The sequence below is a fragment of the Polyodon spathula genome, chromosome 9 (assembly GCF_017654505.1).
Source record: "Polyodon spathula isolate WHYD16114869_AA chromosome 9, ASM1765450v1, whole genome shotgun sequence".
Lineage (NCBI taxonomy): Eukaryota > Metazoa > Chordata > Actinopteri > Acipenseriformes > Polyodontidae > Polyodon > Polyodon spathula.
This window is the reverse complement of record NC_054542.1, coordinates 16,980,242-17,003,002: the sequence shown is the minus strand read 5'-3', so window position 1 is coordinate 17,003,002 and position 22,761 is coordinate 16,980,242. Positions and strand designations below refer to the sequence as shown.

General features: G+C 39.8%; 1 protein-coding gene across 4 annotated transcripts in view; it reads left to right on the top strand.

The window, feature by feature from the left end:
- LOC121320443 (1-acyl-sn-glycerol-3-phosphate acyltransferase gamma-like) overlaps positions 1-22,761 on the top strand; it is a 68,658-nt gene that overhangs the window by 27,275 nt on the left and 18,622 nt on the right. For all 4 annotated transcript variants that reach the window (XM_041258775.1, XM_041258778.1, XM_041258777.1 and 1 more), the window contains exons 2-6: positions 12,099-12,324; positions 13,847-14,016; positions 17,182-17,343; positions 17,639-17,792; positions 22,121-22,223. In XM_041258775.1, coding sequence (XP_041114709.1) covers positions 12,147-12,324; positions 13,847-14,016; positions 17,182-17,343; positions 17,639-17,792; positions 22,121-22,223 — 767 coding nt within the window. In that variant the 5' untranslated portion in view covers positions 12,099-12,146. The remainder of the gene's footprint in view (positions 1-12,098; positions 12,325-13,846; positions 14,017-17,181; positions 17,344-17,638; positions 17,793-22,120; positions 22,224-22,761) is intronic.

Here is a 22,761-nt window from a genome sequence, read left to right as displayed (position 1 = left end):
AGTGTTTCATGCATTTTCCATAATAGTAATGTGGAGTAATATGTGTTTTTAAACCGGTCTGTTCTGAAAGTGCTTTTATCAGGTCTTACAGTTATAAATTATAATGTTTGGCTAAACACTTTATGTGCTGTATAATAATAGATACTACTATATGCAAGCAATATTTTTTAAAAAAATAAAGCTGTTGCTTGCAATTCATGCAAGTCAAAGACAATTTAGGTTTTCAGCTGCTGTAAGTGCTTTTGTTTTGTACCCGTTTTAGGCGCATACATGTTTAGTCAAGTTTTTGTGTCAAGATGTTCAAATAGTAATACAAAAGGCCCTAACATGTTGAGTATTGTGCTGAACTGACTCACTCAGATTGGTCTTGGTTGTTTTGGAAATTGGAAAGGTTCAACAATAGTAGTTTTGTTTTTTTGCTTCATGTAGGCTACTCTGCTTTGAAATGTACTGTGCTCAAAAATCTCTGCACCAAAATGATTTGAAGAAATACCACAGTAGGGCTGTATGCTAACTTTTTTGTTAGGGACACATGTGCACCCAAGTAAAAAAAAAAAAAAAAAATGTATATGCACACTGAAAAATGTAGGCGCACATATTTAAAAAAATAAATAAATGAAATACACATAGTTTTGCAAAAAGTATACCAGCTTTTATTTGCTGTTAAACATTTGTACGTCTATGTACAGTACATGCAATGTGAAAGTAACAACAGTCACGCAGGATTCTGCGTTAATGTAGAGTGAGCGCCGAATGGAGACTGGAATGGCCTGTGAAGGTGGAGTGACAGTAGCGTGAATCTTGAGTACACGTTAACGTTGAGTATGGTTGAGCATCTTTTTAAAACCATTACATACCTGCATGCTTGCACATCTATGCTCCAGTTTAAAATAAGTAAACTCAACTCGATTTTTCCGTACTATTACAGGAAACAATGTATTTTGAAAGGCTAAGGGTTTCATCTTTCAATCTCAAAAGGTTTTGTAGACCCATGAATCATTATTCTGATTAAAACCATGAACCATGAATGCTTGCCCTTGCATAGTATTGCTTAGTGCAAATTGGTTGGAATGCTAAATGCCAGCACCAACCCAGCAATTGGCTGAAACAGTTGCTGCATCACTGTCTTGCTCATTCATAAACTAAAATCGTGAAACAAACAAAATGCCAGTGCGGCTCACCAAAGGACAAACAATGAATACAAAAACGCGCCGATACTGTGAGCTTGGTAATCTTGGTATAGAAAAATGGTTGCAGTTTCAAAACCAGTTTATACCACGGTTTACCGTAAAACCGGTGTACAGTGACATCCCTACTATATACACATCATATGGAGACATTTTGAACCAAAAAGCCCCCTAAAAGAAAACAGATGGACGAAGACAAATTACAGATGCACTCGACTTACTGTTATAAATTTTCACATTTATTGTGTTTCACACAAATGATATGTGATGTTACAAATAATCATTGTATTAGTTTTGCTAATTACACGTATTTGTGCACTATAGCACTGTTGTTTGTTAAATCCTGCTGTGACCTTGTGCTCTGTGTTGGAAAACATGGATCGAGAATTGATTAGCAGTTTGCTACGCATGTGGACTCGCAGAGCTATACTGGTGTTCTTTTCTGAAAAGAGTCTAATATTGCAGATAGCAGACTGTTTGGTTCAAATTGCATGTACTGCTAACCATTGATAGAGACGTTGCATCTACAAGCTCTTGCTCAACAATGACTGCAAGCTAACAAGATAACAATGCTGTGAACTGCAATTAGCACAGGCTCTAAAGACTTCAGAGAGATCGAAAGAGATAATGCCACTGGGGTCAAAGGGGGTCCCAAGAAGATAACAAAAGGCAGATGTATGGACCTCCAGGAGTGTGAAGAATGCACTGAGTTCAGAGGTTGTCACACTAAACACACACACACACACACTCACACAATAAATTAAATTACCTTTGCAATTGGTTAAGTGTCAGAGAAAGGGGAGGTGGACCATCTATACAGAAGGGTATTTAATGTCATGCAGACATTGTAATGATGAGTATTCTGTTTGTCCTGTACCTGGGACCAGACTCCCTGCATATTTCAATAAACCTGGCAACTGATTGAAGAAAAGGACTCTGTGCATTTTCTTGAATCTTCTTAATCGCCATCATTTTTTGTAAGTTACTTCACTCTGTATGTAGCCGACAGCTTGAGTCACCCCTTCGCAGGGATCAAGCAGCGTAAGTTGGCTGACTTTGTGCTCTTCCCCCCCTGGCTGCAATAGCTCCGGCTGGAGTTATTTTATTATTGGTAATACATACTGTTCGTAAGTAATTGTATTACTATATTGTATGAGAGAAATGTTTTTTTTTCTCATATTTTTCTGTTTTCACAGTGACTATACGCAGGCTTGTCTGCATGGCATGCTGCGGCACACGTGTAGTGACAGCAGCTGCTGGGCTCCGCAGTGCTGCACAGGACCAAGAAGCTGCTTCGAGAATCCCTCCCACAGCATCTTGATACTGTTTTGGTGACAGCTTTGACATCACCATTACAAGGGCTGCTAGTTTACTAGCAAGCAGACTTCCCTCAGTCTTGTGTGGTACTGACTGAGTGGTTTTGCCAGTAGTTTACATGGGTGGGCATCCCTGTACATTGCTATCTGCGTTAACTGCGAACCGAATAGACCCATACCCAGGTACAGAGGTCACCGACCTGCTCCATTACCAAACCAGTACACAACACATACCATCGCGGTTAAGTACGGTACCATTGATACTGTACAAACCCGGTGCTACAAGCAGCGAACAGGTACCGACTAGTACCATCCCGGTTCTGTACCATACTGTAGTGTACCATCGATATCATAATGTACCGACCTGGTACTATAGGCACCGAACTGGCCGGTACCGTACTTGTACCATACCGGCCCAGTGCCACAGGCTCCGAACCGACCCCATGCTGTCCTGGTTTCTGACCTTTACATATCAGGTCTGGTACCAAGCAGGTCTTGTTGCCTTGAACAGCCCTGTTGCTGTCTTTTTAGTAGCTGAGACAGCTACTGTACATTTTTACTGTACATTGCTTTGTATTTGCATAATGCCTGGGTTTTATCCTGGTGAGGCATTGGTGAACCCGTTTATACGAGTTCTGTGTGTGTTTCTCCAAGCTGGAGAAACATCTCCCACAGCTCTAGAGCGCTGTGCCCCATCACCCTCTGTTAGAGAGTAGGCTTTGTCCTCGCCCCATGGCTTTGTGCCAAGGGAAAGCCCACGTAGGAAGCCATCTTCATGGTCTGCCTCTCCTTCTCCCCTGAGGAAGAAGATGAGTCACTTGTCTCAGCGATCAGCAGACTCAGAGCAAATGGAGAAGCTCTGGGCAGCAGTTTCACACCAAGGAACTGTCCTTGCAGAGTTGCTGCATGAACGCTCGACACCACCTGCCCCACCTGTCCCTTTGGGGTCCCAGGAGGCTATGAGTCAGACATTAATACAAATAGACAAGTTGTCACTGAGTGACCCTAAACCCCGAGTGATGATCATATTTACTTGGGACTTCTGATTGTATTCAATGGAGGGAAAATCTTATGCAAGCCTAGACCAAGACCCCATTCGATAATGTTGATCTTGCAAGCTGACGTGGTCCATGCCCGAGGGTCTCTGAAAAACTGATTGCTGTTTGGTCGAAATTAGTCTCTGCATTTTGAAGACCAGTTCTTATTTTTCAATATATCCTACACCACACTTTCATATATTTTGGAAGGTAAGCATATAATTGAACTGAATATCTCTTTGCTATAAGGTATTTGATTTTATATTTTAGTTGGAGAGAGTGATATATTGAATGTCCTAGAACGTAGTGGTGGACACTTTAGCTTTTTGCATTTTATAGCCTAAGAGCTAACCATAAACAAACTGAAGTATTAATGCTGTTAAACCTGTAAAGGCACTGGAAATGCCCCTACTGCCTATTAGCAAGGATCCAAAGTGGCTTGCAACCACTCAATCCATTATTAAGTATTTAATAAATCAAAGGAGTAGTAGTAATACTCTGATTCGTTAAAACTTCAAATTTAATGAGTCTGTATGATTTTCTTGATTGTTTAACCCTTAGCGGTCCATTTGTTCAGCGCCTGTCAGGTACGTCAAGTCCAATTTATTTTTACACGCGCTGTTTAAAAGTGTTTTTTTCCCACAATAAAATTGGTTTAAAAGACACTGCATATCAAAAGGACATTCAGTACTGTATCTCCAGCCAAGCCCCACCCCTTTTTCGCTGTATTTTTCACATACCTCTTCATAGTCGTGCATACTGATAAATCCTCTCCTGATCACTCATTTTATCGCCAAACTCCTCAAAATTGCAATCCAAGTCATTATTTTATTATTATAACATCTCAGAAAGCTTTGCAAATGTCAGCGATATTCTTTGAGCACTGGATGCAGAAGCAGTTATCTTTACAGGTGCCATGAGACACCACTCTAATGCTCAGATCTAGTAGGGATAAAACCATCAGAAAGCTTGTGCACTGTCAAATTGAGAACTGGATGCGAGATAGCTTAATGTTTCTTTATAGTTTATCGGTTTTAGGCTGTTGTCATATGTCCATTTGTTGCAGATCTGCAGCCTCCAGCCCCACCTTTTTTTACACGTCCTGGTCACTGCTGTCGGACCTACGCACCAGGTTTGTCCAGCAGGACTTCTATCCCGAAAAAAAACAAACCGAAGAGCCCTGGACATAGTGCTACAACGGGTTAAAGGTCATCTGTATATGGTTTGCAAGCCCCAGTACAAACGAACAATCAGGGCTACTTGTTCCGAACATCTTGGGGATTGTTGCACCCTCCTGTACACAAACGGCAGCCACTATGAAGGATTCCGTCAAACTCTAAGATCTACAAGGATTCTCAAACGGAACTTTATCTAAATCAGTCAGAAGTAGTGCAAATCCACACTACGTTTAAATATTACACTTGTTAACCTTTCCGAAGCAATTTGGTACTGGTCTCCAACAGCGATAATCGGCCATTGAAAAGATGTTTTCTCTGCTTTTTCCACGGAGAAAAAAACAACTCGAGACCTGTGCTTGACGTCTTTTTGATGATGTCGGACAGGGTCCAGCATTGGACTGGAAAGGGAAAATTTGTAATGTCGTCAAGACATAGGGCTACAAAGGGTTAAAAGTCATCTGGATATGTTGCAAGCCCAGTACACGAACAAATCCACTTACAGGATTCCGAAACATCTTTATGTCCTCCTAAACGTCTCTAAGAGTGTGCTCAGAGTATATATAAAAATAAAGAGTACGTGCGAATCTGACAACGTCCCCAGCAGTTAAACTTTCCTTGTCGGCAGAGCTCCTGCCATCGATCAAGAGGGCCACTGCAGTGTGTTTTGTGAGTTTGTACGCGACCTTATTGCACGGCGGGAGACTGAGGCTTGCCTGTACCTCCCCACCGCGGATCGTTTCACCCTCCTCTGTGTCACTCTGGCTGGAATTGTATCTCAGAGAAGATTATTCAAGCTATCTGGGCCTAGATAGATGTGTGTGTGTGTGTGTGTGTGTGTGTGTGTGTATGTGTGTGTGTGTATATATATATATATATATATATATATATATATATATATATATATATATTATAATATATATATATGGTCTATAGATATATATATATGATATATGTATGTAACAATGTATTGAATGTGTATATGTGTGTGTACTGTATGTACAGTGCCTTCCATAAGTATTGGGACAGTGAAGTCAAAATTGCTGTTTTTGCTGTAAACTCAAGCAATATGAAAATATGATTAAGAGGAATACGAGGCAAAACTACAGAATGTCACCTTTAATTTCTGGCTGTTTTAACACATGTGTTTTACCAACTAAGAATAACAGCACTTTCAGAGTTCCATTCCCCCACTTTATGTGAGCATAAGTATTGCGACGTTTGGCTCACAGGTGTTTCTAATTGATCAGGTGTTTCCTGTTGCATTGATTGTTCACACATAAGAGCTGTGAATGTGTAGTCTCAGTTCTATCCTTTGCTTTTGCCTATGGAGTCTGCGTTTGGTGTCAGTCTATGAAAGAAAAGCAAGCGATTTGGATGCTAAAAGAAAAGAGGAACTCAATTAGAACCATAGCACAAAAGTTGGGCATAGCGAAATCAACAGTTTGGAATGTCCTGAAAAAGATAAAAACCATTGGTGTCTTAAGCAATCGGCATTGACCAGGTCGGCCTAGGAAAACAACAGCAGTTGATGACTGGACCAAAGCTGTAAAAAAAAAAAAAAAAAAAAAAAAAACCCTCAAACAAGTGTCGGTGAAATGACCAACAACCTCCAGAATGCTGGGGTGAAAGTGTCACAATCTACTGTTTGCAGAAGACTTCGGCAGCAGAATTACAAGGGCTACACTGCAAGATACAAACCTTTGATCCGCACCAAAAACAGAAAGGCCAGATTAGAATTTGCTAAAAAGTACAGAGATAAGCCAGTACAGTTCCAGAGTTTTATGGACAGATGAGACTAAGATTAAACTTGATGGGAAGGCAAACTTGTGAAGAAAAAAAGGAACTGCAGATGATCCAAAGAATACCACCTCACCTGTGAAGCATGGTGGAGGTAGTGTCATGGCATGGGCATGCATGGCTGCCTCTGGAACGGGCTCACTCATTATTGTTGATGATATATCGAACGATGGCAGCAGCAAAATGACTTCAGAAGTGTACAGAAGCATCTTGGCTACCAATATACAAGGGAATGCCACCAGACTCATTGTGCGGCGCTTCACAATGTAACAGGACCATGACCCAAAACACTGCCAACACAACCAAGGAGTTCATCACAGGAAAAGAGTGGAAAGTTTTAGACTGGCCAAGTCAATCTCCTGATTTAAATCCAATTGAACATGCATTTCACTTGCTGAAGAGGAAACTGAAGTCAGAAACTCCCCAAAACAAGCAACAGTTGCAAATTACTGCAGTAAAGGCTTGGCAAAGCATCTCAAAGGACAATACCAAGAGATTGGTGATGTTAATGGAATGCAAGGGATTTGCTATTAAATACTAACTTTTATACTTCTTATATTTGCTTTAAGTTGAATTGTCCCAATACTTATGCTCACATAAAATGGGGGGATGGAACTCTAAAAGTTCGGTTATTCTTAGTTGGTAAAACATGTATGTATTGAAAACACCAGAAATAAAAGGTGACATTCTGTAATTTTGCCTCATTCCTCTTTTACTTGTATTTTCATATTGCTTGAGTGTACAGCAAAAATGGCAATTTTGACTTCACTGTCCCAATACTTATGGAGGGCACTGTATATATAGTGCCGAGAAAACTTAAAATGTTATTAGATCTTAGTCCAAGTCCTAATAATAGATAGATAACCTAATTAAACAAATGACACAAAACATGATACTTTTTCAACATTTATTTATCCACAAATGATTCAACATTCAATATTCATGTGTGAAAAAGTATGTGAACCTTCAGATTCAGTACCTTGTGGCTCCACCTTTGGGGTTCATAAACTTTATACAAAAAAATTCAATATTATATATTGAATTACAGGTTCATGAGATAATTACCTTCAAGAACGGCTGTAGATGAGATGTCTGCGTTGTCTTCGTACTGTGTTTACATGGCTTATCTCAAACTTCCTATGTAACTTGGCTTCAAAGTCAGCTCTGCCGATTGCATTCCCTGTACACGACTTTGTTGAAGTGTATCATTAAAAATACATGGAGGGAAACATGGGTTTTTTTGTTTCTAGGGCCCAGGTTTACTCAGTAACAAGCTTTAGAAAGACTGGTTTGATTACCACACGGCTTATTATTGCTGTGAGACATAATATAACACAGGGTGTGTCACTTAGACTGTCCCTTGAGTGGTCTCTTAATGCAAGTTTGAGTGTGTGTATATTGCACAGTGTCTGTCACTTCATTTGTGTAGTGGTAGGAACTGCCTGTGTGTCGCTTTCTCCTGTTTTTCTTTCCAGGTGTACTATGCGAGTTTTTTTGTTTCATCTAGGAGCATTTTCTGGAAACAGATTGTTGACTGTACAAAAACCCTGGTGCTCAGCTGGCCGGCTACACCGACCAATCCATTAGCAGCAGCCTTCTGATCAGAGAGCTTGTCTCTGTTCATGCTGCAGTGTTGGGCATCTTTTTACACCACGTTGTTAAGGCTTTTTAGCTCAAGCAAGCACACACTGGCTCTGTTGCAGTACCCCTGTTGTTGTTACCAGTGGTCTGTGTAGTTGCTTCCTGCCCCATCTGATACCACCGCGGCTGCCCGTGCATCGTACCGAGCCAGCTGCACCAGTAGCACTGGCCCGTGTGTTGTTCAACGGTACAGTCCGTGCACCATACCGGATCGCTGCAACCTCGGTGCCGCACCAACATTGACCGGTACCACAACGGCCTGTGCAATGTTCACCAGTACTGCCCATGCACCGGCCCGTGCACTGATACCAAAACGTGCACAGTACAGGTCCGTGCATCGCCCCGTGCACACTACTGGTAGTGGTAGATCCAGGTCCAGTGCATTGCACAGTGTTCTGTGACATGTTGGTCTGCCTGTCATTGCAGTTGTACTAATCAGCCTGCACTGATAGCTGTGGATACTACTACGACTACAAAAATAAATAAATAAATGATGTTACTGCATTACCACCAAGCCAGTTTTATGGTAATCATGCCTGGGGTCTGCCAGTTCATGCGGCATAACACAAGACTGGCGTACACTTTGTTTGTCCTGTCTGGGGATTAAGCATGCATCTCAAGCCATGAAGTGTTGCTCTTTTTGCAAGCTGTCCTCTGCCCTCACAGGACACTCCTGATAAAGGAGCCCTCAGACTCTCTCACCCCAGCTCGGTCGCACTGTCCCACTGTGGAGCAGAGATACTCTCTACACCCTGCACACGCCTCTGCTTCACCCTGGTGGTGTTCCAAGGATAGAAGTTCCTCAACGTCATCGTCGTCTTCCTCTCCACCCCCGCACAAGATAAAGGAGAAGCCTTGGGCCTGAAAGTTTCAAAGAGCAGATGGACAGAATGTGGCAGACGATCTCTGCGCAGCAGTCTTTGTTGACTAGCATGTTAGATACGCACACTGCTCCATCTGCCCCCCCCCCCCCCCCCTTCCCGGTTCCACTGATGGAACAGCAGGTTGAGGACGGAACTTTCTGGCAGCAGGACAACTCTGTGTCTCTTGCAGCCTCAGAGGACCCTAATGAGGACATGGAGTGGGAAACTTTCAGTTTCCCTTCCCTTTTCTTGGGAACTCGCAGCCCTGTTAAAACATGTCATCACAGCGCTACAGGTGCCCTGAGCAGAGCGAGCCCAGGAGGTCGATATTTGATTAACCCTCGACTCCAGCTATGCAGACCTCTAGTCCACCTGTTCACCCGGACTTTCTGCATGTGATCCAGTCCTTATGGGGTCACCCTGCAACAAACCCTGGCTGTTTCGCGGTCGGCTGACATTATTGTATAAGGTACACAAGGCGGAGATGCTGGGTCTTGTACACACCCCCCCCGCTGGTGGCGCCGTCGATCACCTCTTTAGTCTGGGCTCCGCATTTGCTAGTCCTGGCTAAGAATGTGTCCTGCTCGAATAAGCAATGCAAGGTCACTGAGACTACCCTCAAAAAGACTTATTCGGCAGATCCCCCGCCACTCGCATGGCTAGCATTACTAGCACCCTTGTGGCATGCCAGGCTACACTACTGCTGGCGCTGTCGGTGAATCACGGACCCTGCCAGGACACGGTAGAGGAGCTGTGCCTAATGGACAGGCACTGGGCAGACGCCTCGCGCTGTTGATCGCCGCTCGAAGGCAGTTGTGGCTCTCCCAGGCACAGGTTCCAGACGTAGACAAGGCTTTTCTCCTTGATGCTCATGTCACTCCAGGCCATACTTTTGGCCCAGCAGTGGATGAGCTCTTGAAGAGGTCGCTGCAGGTCAGAGAGTCCATTAGCATATCTTGTTGACAGGACAAAAAGTTGGAGGCAATTTGAACAGCTGGTAACTCTACAAAAGTATTTCTACCTCTTGGGCGTGATTCCAGGGTGCATCTGTCCCTGATACTTGCAATGCTGCAGTATGGGCCACGCCCCATACTTTCACAAGGTTTAACAGACTTTAGCCAGACTTTGGGACCAGAGTGCTAACGGCGGCTTCTGTCGAGACCCGAAGCACCTGCAGAGAATTGATTCCTGATATGTAAAAAATAATTAAATAAATAATCCATTGTGGCAGGCCGTCTGACCCTCTTAAAATCGTTCTGCAAGTAATGCACTTTGTGACAGCTTAGGTATAATTACCCATTATGTAATGGATACATTTCGTACTTGAAAGGGAACGCTAGATTATTATCATAACCCTGGTTCTCTGAAATAGAAATGTTTCTATTACAATCTTCGGCCACTGTGTACATTACATGCAGCAGGCTGTAGAAGAAAAACATTTGACTGGCGCTGTTCAACTGTCATCATGGAGCCTAGTGTCTCTCAGGAGGGGTGGAGACTGGTGTGATGATGTTGCCGGTCTGTCCCTGCGTGACAGCTTTAATATATTAAGAAAAAATAAATACATAAATTGTTAATGCACATGTTTCAGTAGTTTAACAGAAGTACACAAGGTAGTGATAACACCGTGTAACAATTTATTTTTTTTTGTTCCTGGGTAGTAAGTGTTATTTCCTAATTGCTTATGCCTCAAAAGTATAGAAAATGGCTATTATTCCCCACAAACTTTGCTTTTGTGACCTGGACAGTGATATTTTGAAATTTACCTATTTCCAATGAGAAAACGGGCGAATGTGTCTTTTCGTTCACATAAAGTGAGTAGTTTGTTGAGATTTACGATTATACTGTAAATTTACAGTATAATCGTAAATCTTGAAAAACTACTCGCTTCTAAATCTTTTGTAGTCATTTTTGTATTACTTTAGTATAAATACATGTTAATTTGGATTCATATGTTGACTTTATTTAGTTATGTCTGACTTTATGTGAACGAAAAGACACACATTCGCCCGTTTTCTCATTGGAAATAGTGATATTTTGAAATTTACCTGCATGGTCACAAATGCAAAGTTTGTGGGGAATAACAGCCATTTTCTATACTTTTGAGGCATAAGCAATTAGGAAATAACACTTACTACCCAGGAACAAAAATTGTGTTACATAGTGTAATCTATTATAAAAAGAAAACAGCTGGTTAAATTAATGCACCTCAAGATTGTATTTTGTCTGTTATTTCAACTGATCAAACAAGGAAGCCGTTACTTGGATCATGGTAATGTTATAGGTAGCTATTTGCTCCTGTTTTTTTTGTTTTTTATTTATTTATTTATTTTTTTGTAGTTTGAATTTTCATCATGTAATGATTATCTATCTGCTATGTGTTCATTTTTAACATGAGTGAAACCAGGGTTAACCTATAACAAAACCGGAGCCGCCATTCTCCATGACAGATTGAATTAGCATTTTATGCACAATGAATAAACTTAATATCCTGTTAGGTCATTGTCTGTTATCTTATAAAATCATAATGGTTTTAACAGTTATTGAATTTTATTTTTGGTCTGTAAAATAAAGTTCATACCCTGAAATTGTATCCACGTTGTTCTGGTTCTGTAGGTATTTGCACTCCACTGTCCAATACGATTTGCAGTGTGAACCTCGTGCATATCTACATGGGGCGGTACTAACCTCCTTCATCTACAAATCAGGAAGCTGTTATCAATGGTTTCCCGCTTTATGAAAGATATTAATAATGTATGTGTTTAACAAAAACTAATACTGGTAATTATGTATGTGTTCACTCAGGGTCGGTCATATAAACTGCAGTGTAAGGTATCAGAAAATTGATACTGCATAAAAAAAAAAAAACTAGTAGCAAATTTTTTGGGCAGCAAAATACTGTCTTTTTTACTGTCAGCTGTCTTTGAATGTGACTATTGTTTTCCATGAGATTTTCTTGTTGTTAGTACACATTTAGGGTCTGTTGATGGATTACAGTCTATGGGAAAGAAAACAGGACCACACTACAACCAGATGGTGGTTTTGTTTTAATACAAATTGTGTTTTTTGTTTCTTTTAGGTCTGTTGTTCTAAGTGAGGGTCCGTGCAAACGCTTCTGATATCTATCATGGGTTTATTTGCGTACCTGAAGACTCAGTTTATTCTGCACCTGCTTATCAGCTTTGTGTTCATAGTGAGTGGACTAATTATAAACTTCATTCAGCTATGCACACTGCTTCTCTGGCCAATAAACAAACAGCTGTACCGCAGGATCAACTGCCGCCTTTCCTACTCATTGTGGAGCCGTAAGTGACCATTTCAATGATATTTAACAGTTAAGCTGAAATGTTTTGAAAGCGTACTAAACAATTTGCATACAATATGTGAAAAATTACTTTTACATTCTGCTTTAAATGTCATTTTGGGAAAAATCTTAGTGTGATACTTTTGCTAAGTTTTCCTGAAAATAATTATAAAAATGTGCCGTACATTATATTGACCCTCTTGTTGAGAATGGTATTGTAATAGAATCAGGGCCACAGGCTGCCCACCCCTTTCTGTTTTATTAAAAATAAAAATTAAAAATAGTAGTGGTGTCTTGGGAGCTAATATTACAATGTTCACCTTAATGTTGGTGTCCTGCATGTCAATAAAACTGATATGGTCTTATTTTAATCACCCAAACTCCTTGGTATGTAACAAAGTAATCATTTCTATTTTTCCGTTCTTCAACGTCGCAATATAAAAGGCACTTGTCAAAACTTTTCACCATTAAATAATTGATTTGGCATTTGTAAATATTTAAAGATTAAGTAGCGCACTGTTGCTACAATACACCTGACATTTTTCTTTTCATTGTGAACATCCTGTCGAATTTTTACACTTTATAGCTGTTAATGTCAGATTTAGTGCATTGACAGTATAAGGATTATTGCCCGCACTGTAGGTAACACAGCAATAACGATCCATGATGTGGTACGAAACAGAAAAGTCAGAGCACTTGTGTGGCAGGGCGTAAGCCCTGCATATAGGAAATATGTAGTTTATTGTATGTTTTTGGGTTAATTGTTAATAGATTGTTTTAATTAATTGTTTAGCTGCTGTAGCGCTGCCCCGGGAATGATTAACTGTCTGCGTGGAGCAGCAGCTGAAATTATCAGCAGTTCCAGCAGACAGGTGGGCGTGTCTGAGCGGAGCGTCAGTATAAAAACAAAGCGATCACTATGATCGGGGCTGCTGCAAGGCCCGCCATTTTCATGTAACCTTTGGATTTATAGTTTGTTGTGTTTTATTGTTAGTGTTTTTATAGTCATGTACTGTCTTCTGTGCGCTACCATTGATGGTAGCATCACATGACATTATTGTGTTTTTTTGTTTGTTTTATGTGTTAATAAATACTGCACTGTGTCTCGGTGCCTCCATTCCAGCTCTCACCTGCCTGTCTGCATGCTTCATTGCAGGAACAACACATAACAATGCCACTGTTACGTGTTGATTAATATATATATATATATATATATATATATATATATATATATATATTATATATATATATATATATATATAGTATAGATTTCAGCAGTGATTTAGAGGACAGATCTCAAACCCCAGTGCACTAGAGCATCCATTTTGAAAAGAGCTTTGAAACAGACTTTAAAGTTATCTATAAAAAGTTGTCAGGATGTTAACAATGAAAAAAAAAGTACAGGTACATTAATTTTATTTAACAGTTGTAGCAACACATGGGAACATGTAACACTATTTTTCGTAACCCTACTACTTACTCTAAGTGTTTTTGCAACAAGTCTTGTCTTGTTCCCTTTATAGAGCTTGTGATGTTACTAGAGTGGTGGGCGGGTACGGAATGCACTCTGTTTACAGACAAGGCCACTGTGGACAAGTTAGGGAAAGAACATGTCATCGTCATCCTTAATCACAATTATGAAATAGATTTCCTCTGTGGATGGACCATTTGTGAGCGGTTTGGAGTTTTGGGGGTTAGTCTTTTTTATTTATTTATTTCATTATTTAGTTAAGTTCTCTTTAAATATTGTTATTAAGACCACTCTAAGTCAATACTTGGTACACTACTACCCTAATGAATATGGAAAAAACAAAGACACCTTCTGTTACAAATCAGTTCTGTTAATTTCAGTTACAATTGTATCTAGTTACATGATTCAAATACCACTGGGTAATGACCACTAACATTTAGTAGCTGAACGCAATACACATATTAGTAACTTTGTGTTATCCATTTAGTAACATCTCACCATAACACATTACACATTCATAACACAACTTAAACTGTACCTACCCCCCACCCTTTGCTTTCCATGATGGATTGTTTTTGGCATGTATTTACTAGCCAATCAAGTGTACAGCATTTCCTGCACTTGAAGGCCACAGTTTAACCAATAAAGATTAGTATGGGTGAATGAAGACTCAAATGAGGGTGAGATAGGAGATGAGGATCAGAAACCAAGACACTTCCTCCTGTATCAGACACGTTGAAAATGGTTAATGGCAGAAACACCATGATCAGACAGCAGAGGTAGAAGAAGCCTCAGATAACTGTCAGCAATCCCTTTTATAGAGTTTGCACAAATCCTGATCCCTTTCAAGTATGAAATGCATTCCATTACACAATAGGTTATCCTATTACGCTCGATTCAACTGAACATTTCTACCAAAGCTGCGTCTTCAACCCGTGACATCAGCACGACAGTCTCTGCCCCCACAGGAGACATAACTCTGTGCAGGACGGCGCTCAGTGCCATTTTCTATTTCAGCCTTTTCAGCTTACACAGAGAGTGGCCCAGCATTCGAGAGAGTGCAGTCAGATAAGCCTGTCTTATTTTATTTCTGCTTGTTTTTTTCCCCACTTGGGATAAACTGCTGAAGGAATTTAAAAAAAAAAAAAAAAATTTATTAAATGTGTTTTTTACCGTGTATGTTTTCACGGCCTTATGGCCAGCGGCAGCGGTGGCTTTGCCTGCTCCTGCACTCTGCAGATAGGTGACATTGTGGTTGAAACTGCTGTATTTTTGGTTTCTCCCTTTTTTATTCCAGGTGCTGTGTGCACAGCTTACTGCTTAAGCAGTCGCAGCAGTCTGGGCTAAAACCTGCTTGCAAGCCAGCGCTCCTGGATGGACACTGTGTTAACTCTCGGGCTGCACAGATTAATTTGCGGGCTGTAGCCCAACAGTTGGAGAGCTTTGCTCTGCTGCCCATGCCACAATAGCAGGCAGCTTCGGCACCGCTTAATAAAGGCTTGTCAGTGGGAGAGAGCTGTAAGCAGGCGCTCCTCAGGTTCCTGCATTGCATCCCTGTGTTGCTGCCTTGGTCACACGCAGTTTGCTTAGGCCTTGCCAATACCAACCTTGCACCGTACCATGCCTCTGTGCACCACACTGCACTGTGCATAGTAATACACCGTGCACAGCACCATACCTTAACTTGTTCCCGCACTGTATTGCACCGTGCACTGTAGTGCTTCAGCCTCCTTTTTAAGGACAACGTTCCTTTGTGGCGGTTAAATGTAGTGCTGCACGCACTCACGAAACCACCCTTTGAACCTCTGCATTCTACAGAGCTTAAATACCTGTCTCTGGCAGCATTTTTACTTGCCATCACCTCTGCTAGACACAAGCATTTTGTGGCAAAAGCCATGGTGTCAAGGACTAAGGTTATGCTCTGTACGAATCTGGCCTTTGTGCCCAAATGCCTATCGATCTTTCATGTCGATCAGTCTGTGGAATTGGAGGCTTTTCATCCTCCACCATTCCAGTCAGACGAGGACCGTACCCTTTGTCCAGTTAGGGCATTAGCGTATTACATTGACAGGACAAAAAGTTGGCAGCAATCCAAGCAACTGTTTATATGCTTTGGAGCTAAGAACCAAGGTCAAGCCCTGTCAAAACAGAGGCGGTCCAATTGGATTGTGGAAACAGTTAAGATTGCTTACAAGCAAGCCAACTTGCCCCCTCCAGAGAAGGTCACAGATCATTCCACCAGGGGTCTTGCTACCTCTAGGGTGTTGTGTCAGGGTGCATCGGTCTCTGACATTTGCGATGCAGCGGTGTGGGCCACTTGTCACATCTTCACAAGGTTTTACAGACTTAACCCATTTATTCAGCACCTGTCAGACGCATCAGGTCTAATTTATTTTCACATGTGCTGTTTATTTTACACGCACTGTTTTAAAAAACAGGTAAAACAGGTTTAAAAGTCTCCAGCCAAGCCCCACCCCTCACTGTATTTTCACATACCTCTTCATAGTCACACTGATAAATCATCTCCTGATCACTTGTTTTCTTCTCCCGGCTCCTATCAGTCTCACTCGGCCATTAAAAGATTTTCTCTGCTTTTTCCGGAGAAAAAACAATTAGAGACCTGTGCTTGATGTCTTTTTGATGATGTCAGACAGGGTCCAACATCGGACCGAAAAGGGTTAGTTTCCTGGATCCTCAAAACCCTGTCTTTGGAACCAGTGTGCTGACAACAGTGTCTCAGTCAGACTCAGAAGCACATGCATGAGGTCATTACTGTGCCTTATAAGTGTGGCAAGCCATCGATCTTGCCAAATTGGCTGTTCTGCAAGTCACGTCCTTGTGACGGCTTGGGTGTACATACCCATTGTATAATGGAATACATGTCGTACTTGAAAGGGAACGTTAGGTTATTATCATAACCCTGGTTCCCTGAAGTAGAAATGTATCCATTACAATTCTCTGGTCGCTGCATATATTCTATGCAATAGGCTGAATAAAATGTGTGGCACTGAGCACCACCCTGCACACAGTTTTGTCTCCTGTGGGGATGGAGACGGGCGTGCTGACGTTGCGGGCGTAAGACGTGGCATTGTTAGAGGTGTTCAGTTGAATCAGGCATAATAGATTAACCCATTGTGTAATGGATACATTTCTGTTTCAGGGAACCAGGGTTATGAAATAACCTAACGTTCTGTTTTTAACTGTAATTTTTCATATATACATACATCATCTAAACAAGGAATCTCAACCATAGAAAATCATTACAAATAAGGTTATCAAAGATTCTATATTAAATAACTGATGAAAAGCTTTTGAAATGAATGTGTTTGTGTTCAGAATGGATATCCCTATTCATCTTTATTATTTTTTTCTTGATCTTGTTGGTAGAGTTCAAAAGTCCTTGCAAAGCATGAGTTGTTGAAAGTGCCACTAATTGGGTGGACCTGGTACTTCTTGGAAATAGTTTTCTGTAAAAGGAGATGGGAAGAAGACAAAGACACTGTCATCCAGGGACTCAAAAACCTCTCAGACTATCCTGAGTGCATGTGGGTAAGTGCTGGGCATGCAATGAACTCACAACTCTTGGAGCCTGCAGCTCATTTTAATAGTGTTTTATTCAGTCAATTTTACTCTGCAGTTGAACAAAAAGAAAGACTAATGGGTTAGGTTGTGCAAAAGGCTAACATTCACTAGTGCCAAACAATCCTCACGTGTACATACTGTAGAGGCCTGAGTTGCGCGCATCTCAGAAGTGAAATAATTGAAATATCAATAATTTTCTGTAACTTAGAACCAGACGAAAATATGAGATGTATTTTAATATATTTTCCTCCTTTTTTTACAGTTCCTCTTGTATTGTGAAGGGACACGCTTTACAGAGAAAAAACACCAGATCAGTATGCAGGTCGCTGAATCAAAGGGCCTTCCCAAGCTGAAGTATCACTTACTGCCCAGAACAAAAGGATTCACTACAACCATGCAGTGTCTTAAAGGAACAGGTGAGAGATCTAAATAGCTGGGTGCTACAATACCTTCTGTGAACTTGCATTGTTAATCAACACTAAACTGTACTTACTCAAGCTACTGTTTTAACATTATTATATTATAAAATTATTAGATTTGGACCATGCAGAAAAAAATGTTTTACTGTTTTCCAGGTATATAATGACAATTATTTATCCATTTCGGATACTGATTGTTGTAAGGGGTTGTGACAAAGATTCCTCCAACACTGGAATAATATAATTATTTACAGATCTATTGTACTTTCTTAAATACTGTAACAAGATTGATTTGGAGAGTTTGTGTGAATTAAAAAACTGGTTTTGATTTGCTGACATTTATGGGACGGGGTGGTCAGATGCCAGTTTTAATGTTACTACAAGTGTATTATTATTATTATTATTATTATTATTATTATTATTATTATTATAAATTTAAATTAAGATGTCATTTTAATCTGAAAGAACATCTTTGAGTGTAAATAAATAGCAATCGTGGACCCCCGAGGGGCTCATCCAGTAAGACGTTGCCACGGGGAGCGCAGGATGAGTCACACAGATTGGACAGCACCAGTTCACGTTCAGGCTGTGCAAAGAGTTGGAGCTTTGCTGGGGACTCCAAAGGCTCTGAAGCTCCCAGGGGTGGGGATGGGAAACAAATAGGGACTTATTCTCCTCATCGCATAACAGCGAACCCTACTGGCCAAACACAGAGCATGTTCAGATTGGATAAGAAGATCTTACAGGCTCGGTAGCCCACCCACCTCTGCTCTGGATTGCTCTGTGTCAAAGTGATTCTGACTTTAGGCTTGTGAGATCAGAGGACGCTCATATGCCCTCAGAATCTCTGTGCTGTGTGGGGACTCTCTGCGGTGAGGAGAAAAAACATAATTGAACATTTCAAATTGGGGGAAAATAAAAATAATAACTGATCACTCTAAATTTAGAAAAAATTAAGTTCTTTGGGATGTTCTAGTATCAAAACTGTTCTGTTATGATGTGGACTAAAACACAAGTATGCTGAAATAAAATTACAGCAAAATAAGGAATACAGTGAACTATATTTAAGAGCGATTTTGAGCAATAGCACTTAAACTTATAGTACAAATATTTGCTTATACGAGTAAAGTACATTAAGAGCACGTAGTAAGTACGATAAATGGATAAGAACTAGGGCTGCTACGATTCAAAAATCAGTTTTTCCATTCCTCATTATATACATTGATGTAAATACTGGATAATCGATTCAATAATTGCATTTTTGTAACGCACATAGTTAAAAACATTATTTTTAATTTATCAGCGAAACTGCACTGAACGCCCTGCCTTGCTATTTACAGTGTTTCTACCAGACAAGGTGTGGGCGTGCTCTAATTCACCTGCTTGTTTTAACTAGCATATGATTTGAAAATGCTTTGTAAGTATTCACTGTATAAACAAACAAAACAAAAAAGCGCGCCACCTTATATCCAGAGCAGGACGACAGGCTTGTATTCTAATTGTGCACTTTGAAGAAAACTGACTCAATATAGTTTGCACTGCTTTGGAGTTTTAAAATGAACTGTTATATAATGAATATTTAACAATGTTCAATAATTTTTTAGTAACACCCCTTGCATTCAATTGTTGTGCACAAGTGTTTGCTGAACTTCAATGATATTCAAATAATAACGTCATGGCAAGAGGAATGCATTCAGAGAAAAAGCATCCAGCAGTAGTGCACAAAAGAACTGTACAAAGACACCTGAACAGTGAGGAGCTGTGTGCACGACCTCTCTGCAAACCACTTTTAAACAAAATTCATAAAACAAAGTGTCTATAATTTGCCAAAAAATATAGACCAGAGTATGTTTGGAGAAACAAAAAAAGAAAACCTTTCATGAAGAAAACCTTATACCTACAGTTAAACATGGAGGTGTTTCAGTCATGATATGAGGGTGTTTTAGCAGTTCAGGGATTGGAGCCATTCATCTGAAAAACATTTTACCATCTGCTCGTTGGCTGATTGGTAGACAGTTTATCTTCCACACGACAGCGACCCAAAGCATAAGGCTATGTTAACTGGAATTCTTGAAGAAAATGAAGATAAAGGTTCTGGAATGACCTTCGCATTCACCAGATCTCAATCCAATAGAAATGCTTTGGACATATGAAAAAAGCTGTAGCAGGCATTGTGTCTGCCAGAGCTGAACGAAATATGCAAGACTGCATGAGCCCAGATCTCACCAACAAGATATAACATACAGTTTAATTGTCATAAACGTCAGAAAGCCATAATGAAACCAAAAGCAGGGCACACAAAATGTTAAAGCAGGAGTGCCAGTACTTTTGTCATGAATGAATACTTTTAAATAAGTTTTTAGTTTGTTTTTTGATAAAGATTTGTTAAAAAGCAAGACATTTTGCTTTTTGTTTTACTAAATACTTTTTTTTTTTTTTTAAGATGGGGGGGGTGTCAGACCCTTGTAACACAGTAGTATATATATATATATATATATATATATATATATATATATATATATATATATAATCCTGTGCCATTTAAATAATCCTGTCGCCATTTCAGAAAATCGTTTGTGTCTTTTAGCAAACTCACAAAATGTGGGAGGTAATTTAGTAAGGCTGGGACAATGCCTAATTTTTCACTATATGATAGACTTTTTTCCAAAAAAAGCTGATTCATCAGTTCAACGTACATTAAAGGAAACCCCCCCCTTAAAAAAAAAAAAAAAAAAACAGTAATACATGTGGAGCTGTGGATTACTGTAACATTGCTTTAACGCTATTTATATATATATATATATATATATATATATATATATATATATATATATATATATATATATATATATATATATATAAAAATGTATTTATTTATTTTGTACCTCATTCGTGTTGATTTGTGCTAGTTGGGGATCAAAGCAATATCCCCAAAATTATTTTTAAAGTTATCACTGTTAGTTAGTTAGGACAACAGTTAGTGTTGCCCATGGCTTATAATTTAACTGTGTTAAGCAACATGATAGTTCCACATTTTGTTTGAATTTAAGCAATGACTGGCACTTGCTTACAATCTGCCCAGCATTGCTGAATACCTGCTCACTAGGGACTGACGTTGGTGGGATGCTAAATACTTCTGACCAAAGATACAGCTTTTGGAACGATCTTGGTTGTTTTTCTTCATTTTTACTCCGGGGTAGAAAATGAAGATTTTATGTTTTGTAGGGTGCTGTCTCATTAAATGGTCACGCAAATTAGTTGTTACCGTAGTATCCCAAACATTACTTTTTTTGATTTCTTGCCATCTTTAGAAAATAATTGGCAAACATCGGAAGGCATTGTAATTCGATCAACACCGTATTTGTAAATCTAGTACAACGACATACGACAAAACATACGACTTTCTTTCTAACCTTTAAACATTGGCACACAATATGCTTAAATGTACATTTAGGCAGCTCCTAAAAACTTTATCAATGCTGCATCAAGGTAATTGATTTTAAATGGTTTTGAATGTGTTCCAGTCTGGTCACAGTAACTGTCACCAAAAAAAGGTCTATAAAGCTAGTAAAACAAGACTGCCATGAAGTTAGTTCACATGCTGCAGCTTATCTACACAATTTGAGTTCAGAATTTTGGTACTGCTACAGATAAAGCCAAAGGGAACACCATGCTGTAATAAAAAGTGCCTATTAGCCATTGTAGTAATGCATTTGTGCATATTACGCTGTGAATTATCTACGAAGTTCAGAATTGCCCACAACGACAAGATAGTTAGCACTGTCATGCACATTTCATATCTTATTTTGCCCTTGAATAAATAAAGATATTTTGTAAATCTGAAGGTTAAATTGTGTGAGTCTAGCGTTTGGCAATGTATAATTAATCTCAACCTAAGTGGCATGACTTCAAGTGACAACTGTGTTGAATTGTCAAATTTCAATTGGGGAATCAGCTTGGGAGCAAAGCCACACTGAGGAACACAAAATTGCTTCCAGTATCTCGGCATGTCGCAATTCACACCCTGGGGTCTAACAAAAAATAACAATGGCTTCTTAATTTAAGTGTTTGTGTAATGCTTCAAAACACATTCTCCTTGTGTATTTAATGGACTCTGTTGATCTTGCATTCTAATTTAGAAGGCACTCTCTAGGACTATTTTGCTGTCATCTCTGTTGATCCTGTTAAAATAAGCTTCAGTTTAATGCTACCAAAGACACTGTTCATTTGGAAGGGGTGTTTACAAACAGTCTTATTTTAATTGTGGTGTTCCGGTTGCAACATGTTCTTTTAACAGTGATTTTTGGTTTTGTTTTAATCTTCAGTTTCAGCTGTTTATGATGTAACCCTGAATTTCAAAGACAAGAGGAATCCCACCCTACTAGGCATTCTACATGGAAAGAAGTACGAGGCAGACATGTCTGTCCGGTAGGAACTGCATTTGTCAAAGTAGATATTAGCTTCCATATCTCTGTTCTGTGCAGTCTAAAGATACATAATGGGGGGGTTCAAATATACAAATAACACTACAAGGTTATTTAAACTGCTGACTGTTGTTTTTTTAAAATTTAGTTATACTGTACATGGAAGATATATTGTACATGGAAGACCCGGTGACATTGTAAGCACTTCATTTCAGAAGTACTGTGTAGTATAGTGCTTCCATAAACTGATCCAGTGGTACTGTGTTTGTATAATTTGCTTAATTTCTTCTGCACGGTTGTTGGCAAGTCACATAGAATGTATTACAAATACAGAGCTACCTTTTTCTAGATGGAGGCTTTGTTTCAAAGGTTCACCCTAGGATTTGCTTTAAGGACATTGTCCTGTTTTCATTGAACACCTGCGTTTTAAATATACTCTTATTTTGCCACTTGAATGCAAACTTTGTTTGATGTACTTAGTTTTGCTGTTCAGAAGACATTCAGTTGTACAGTTACATCACTATTGAACACAGGTTTAAATA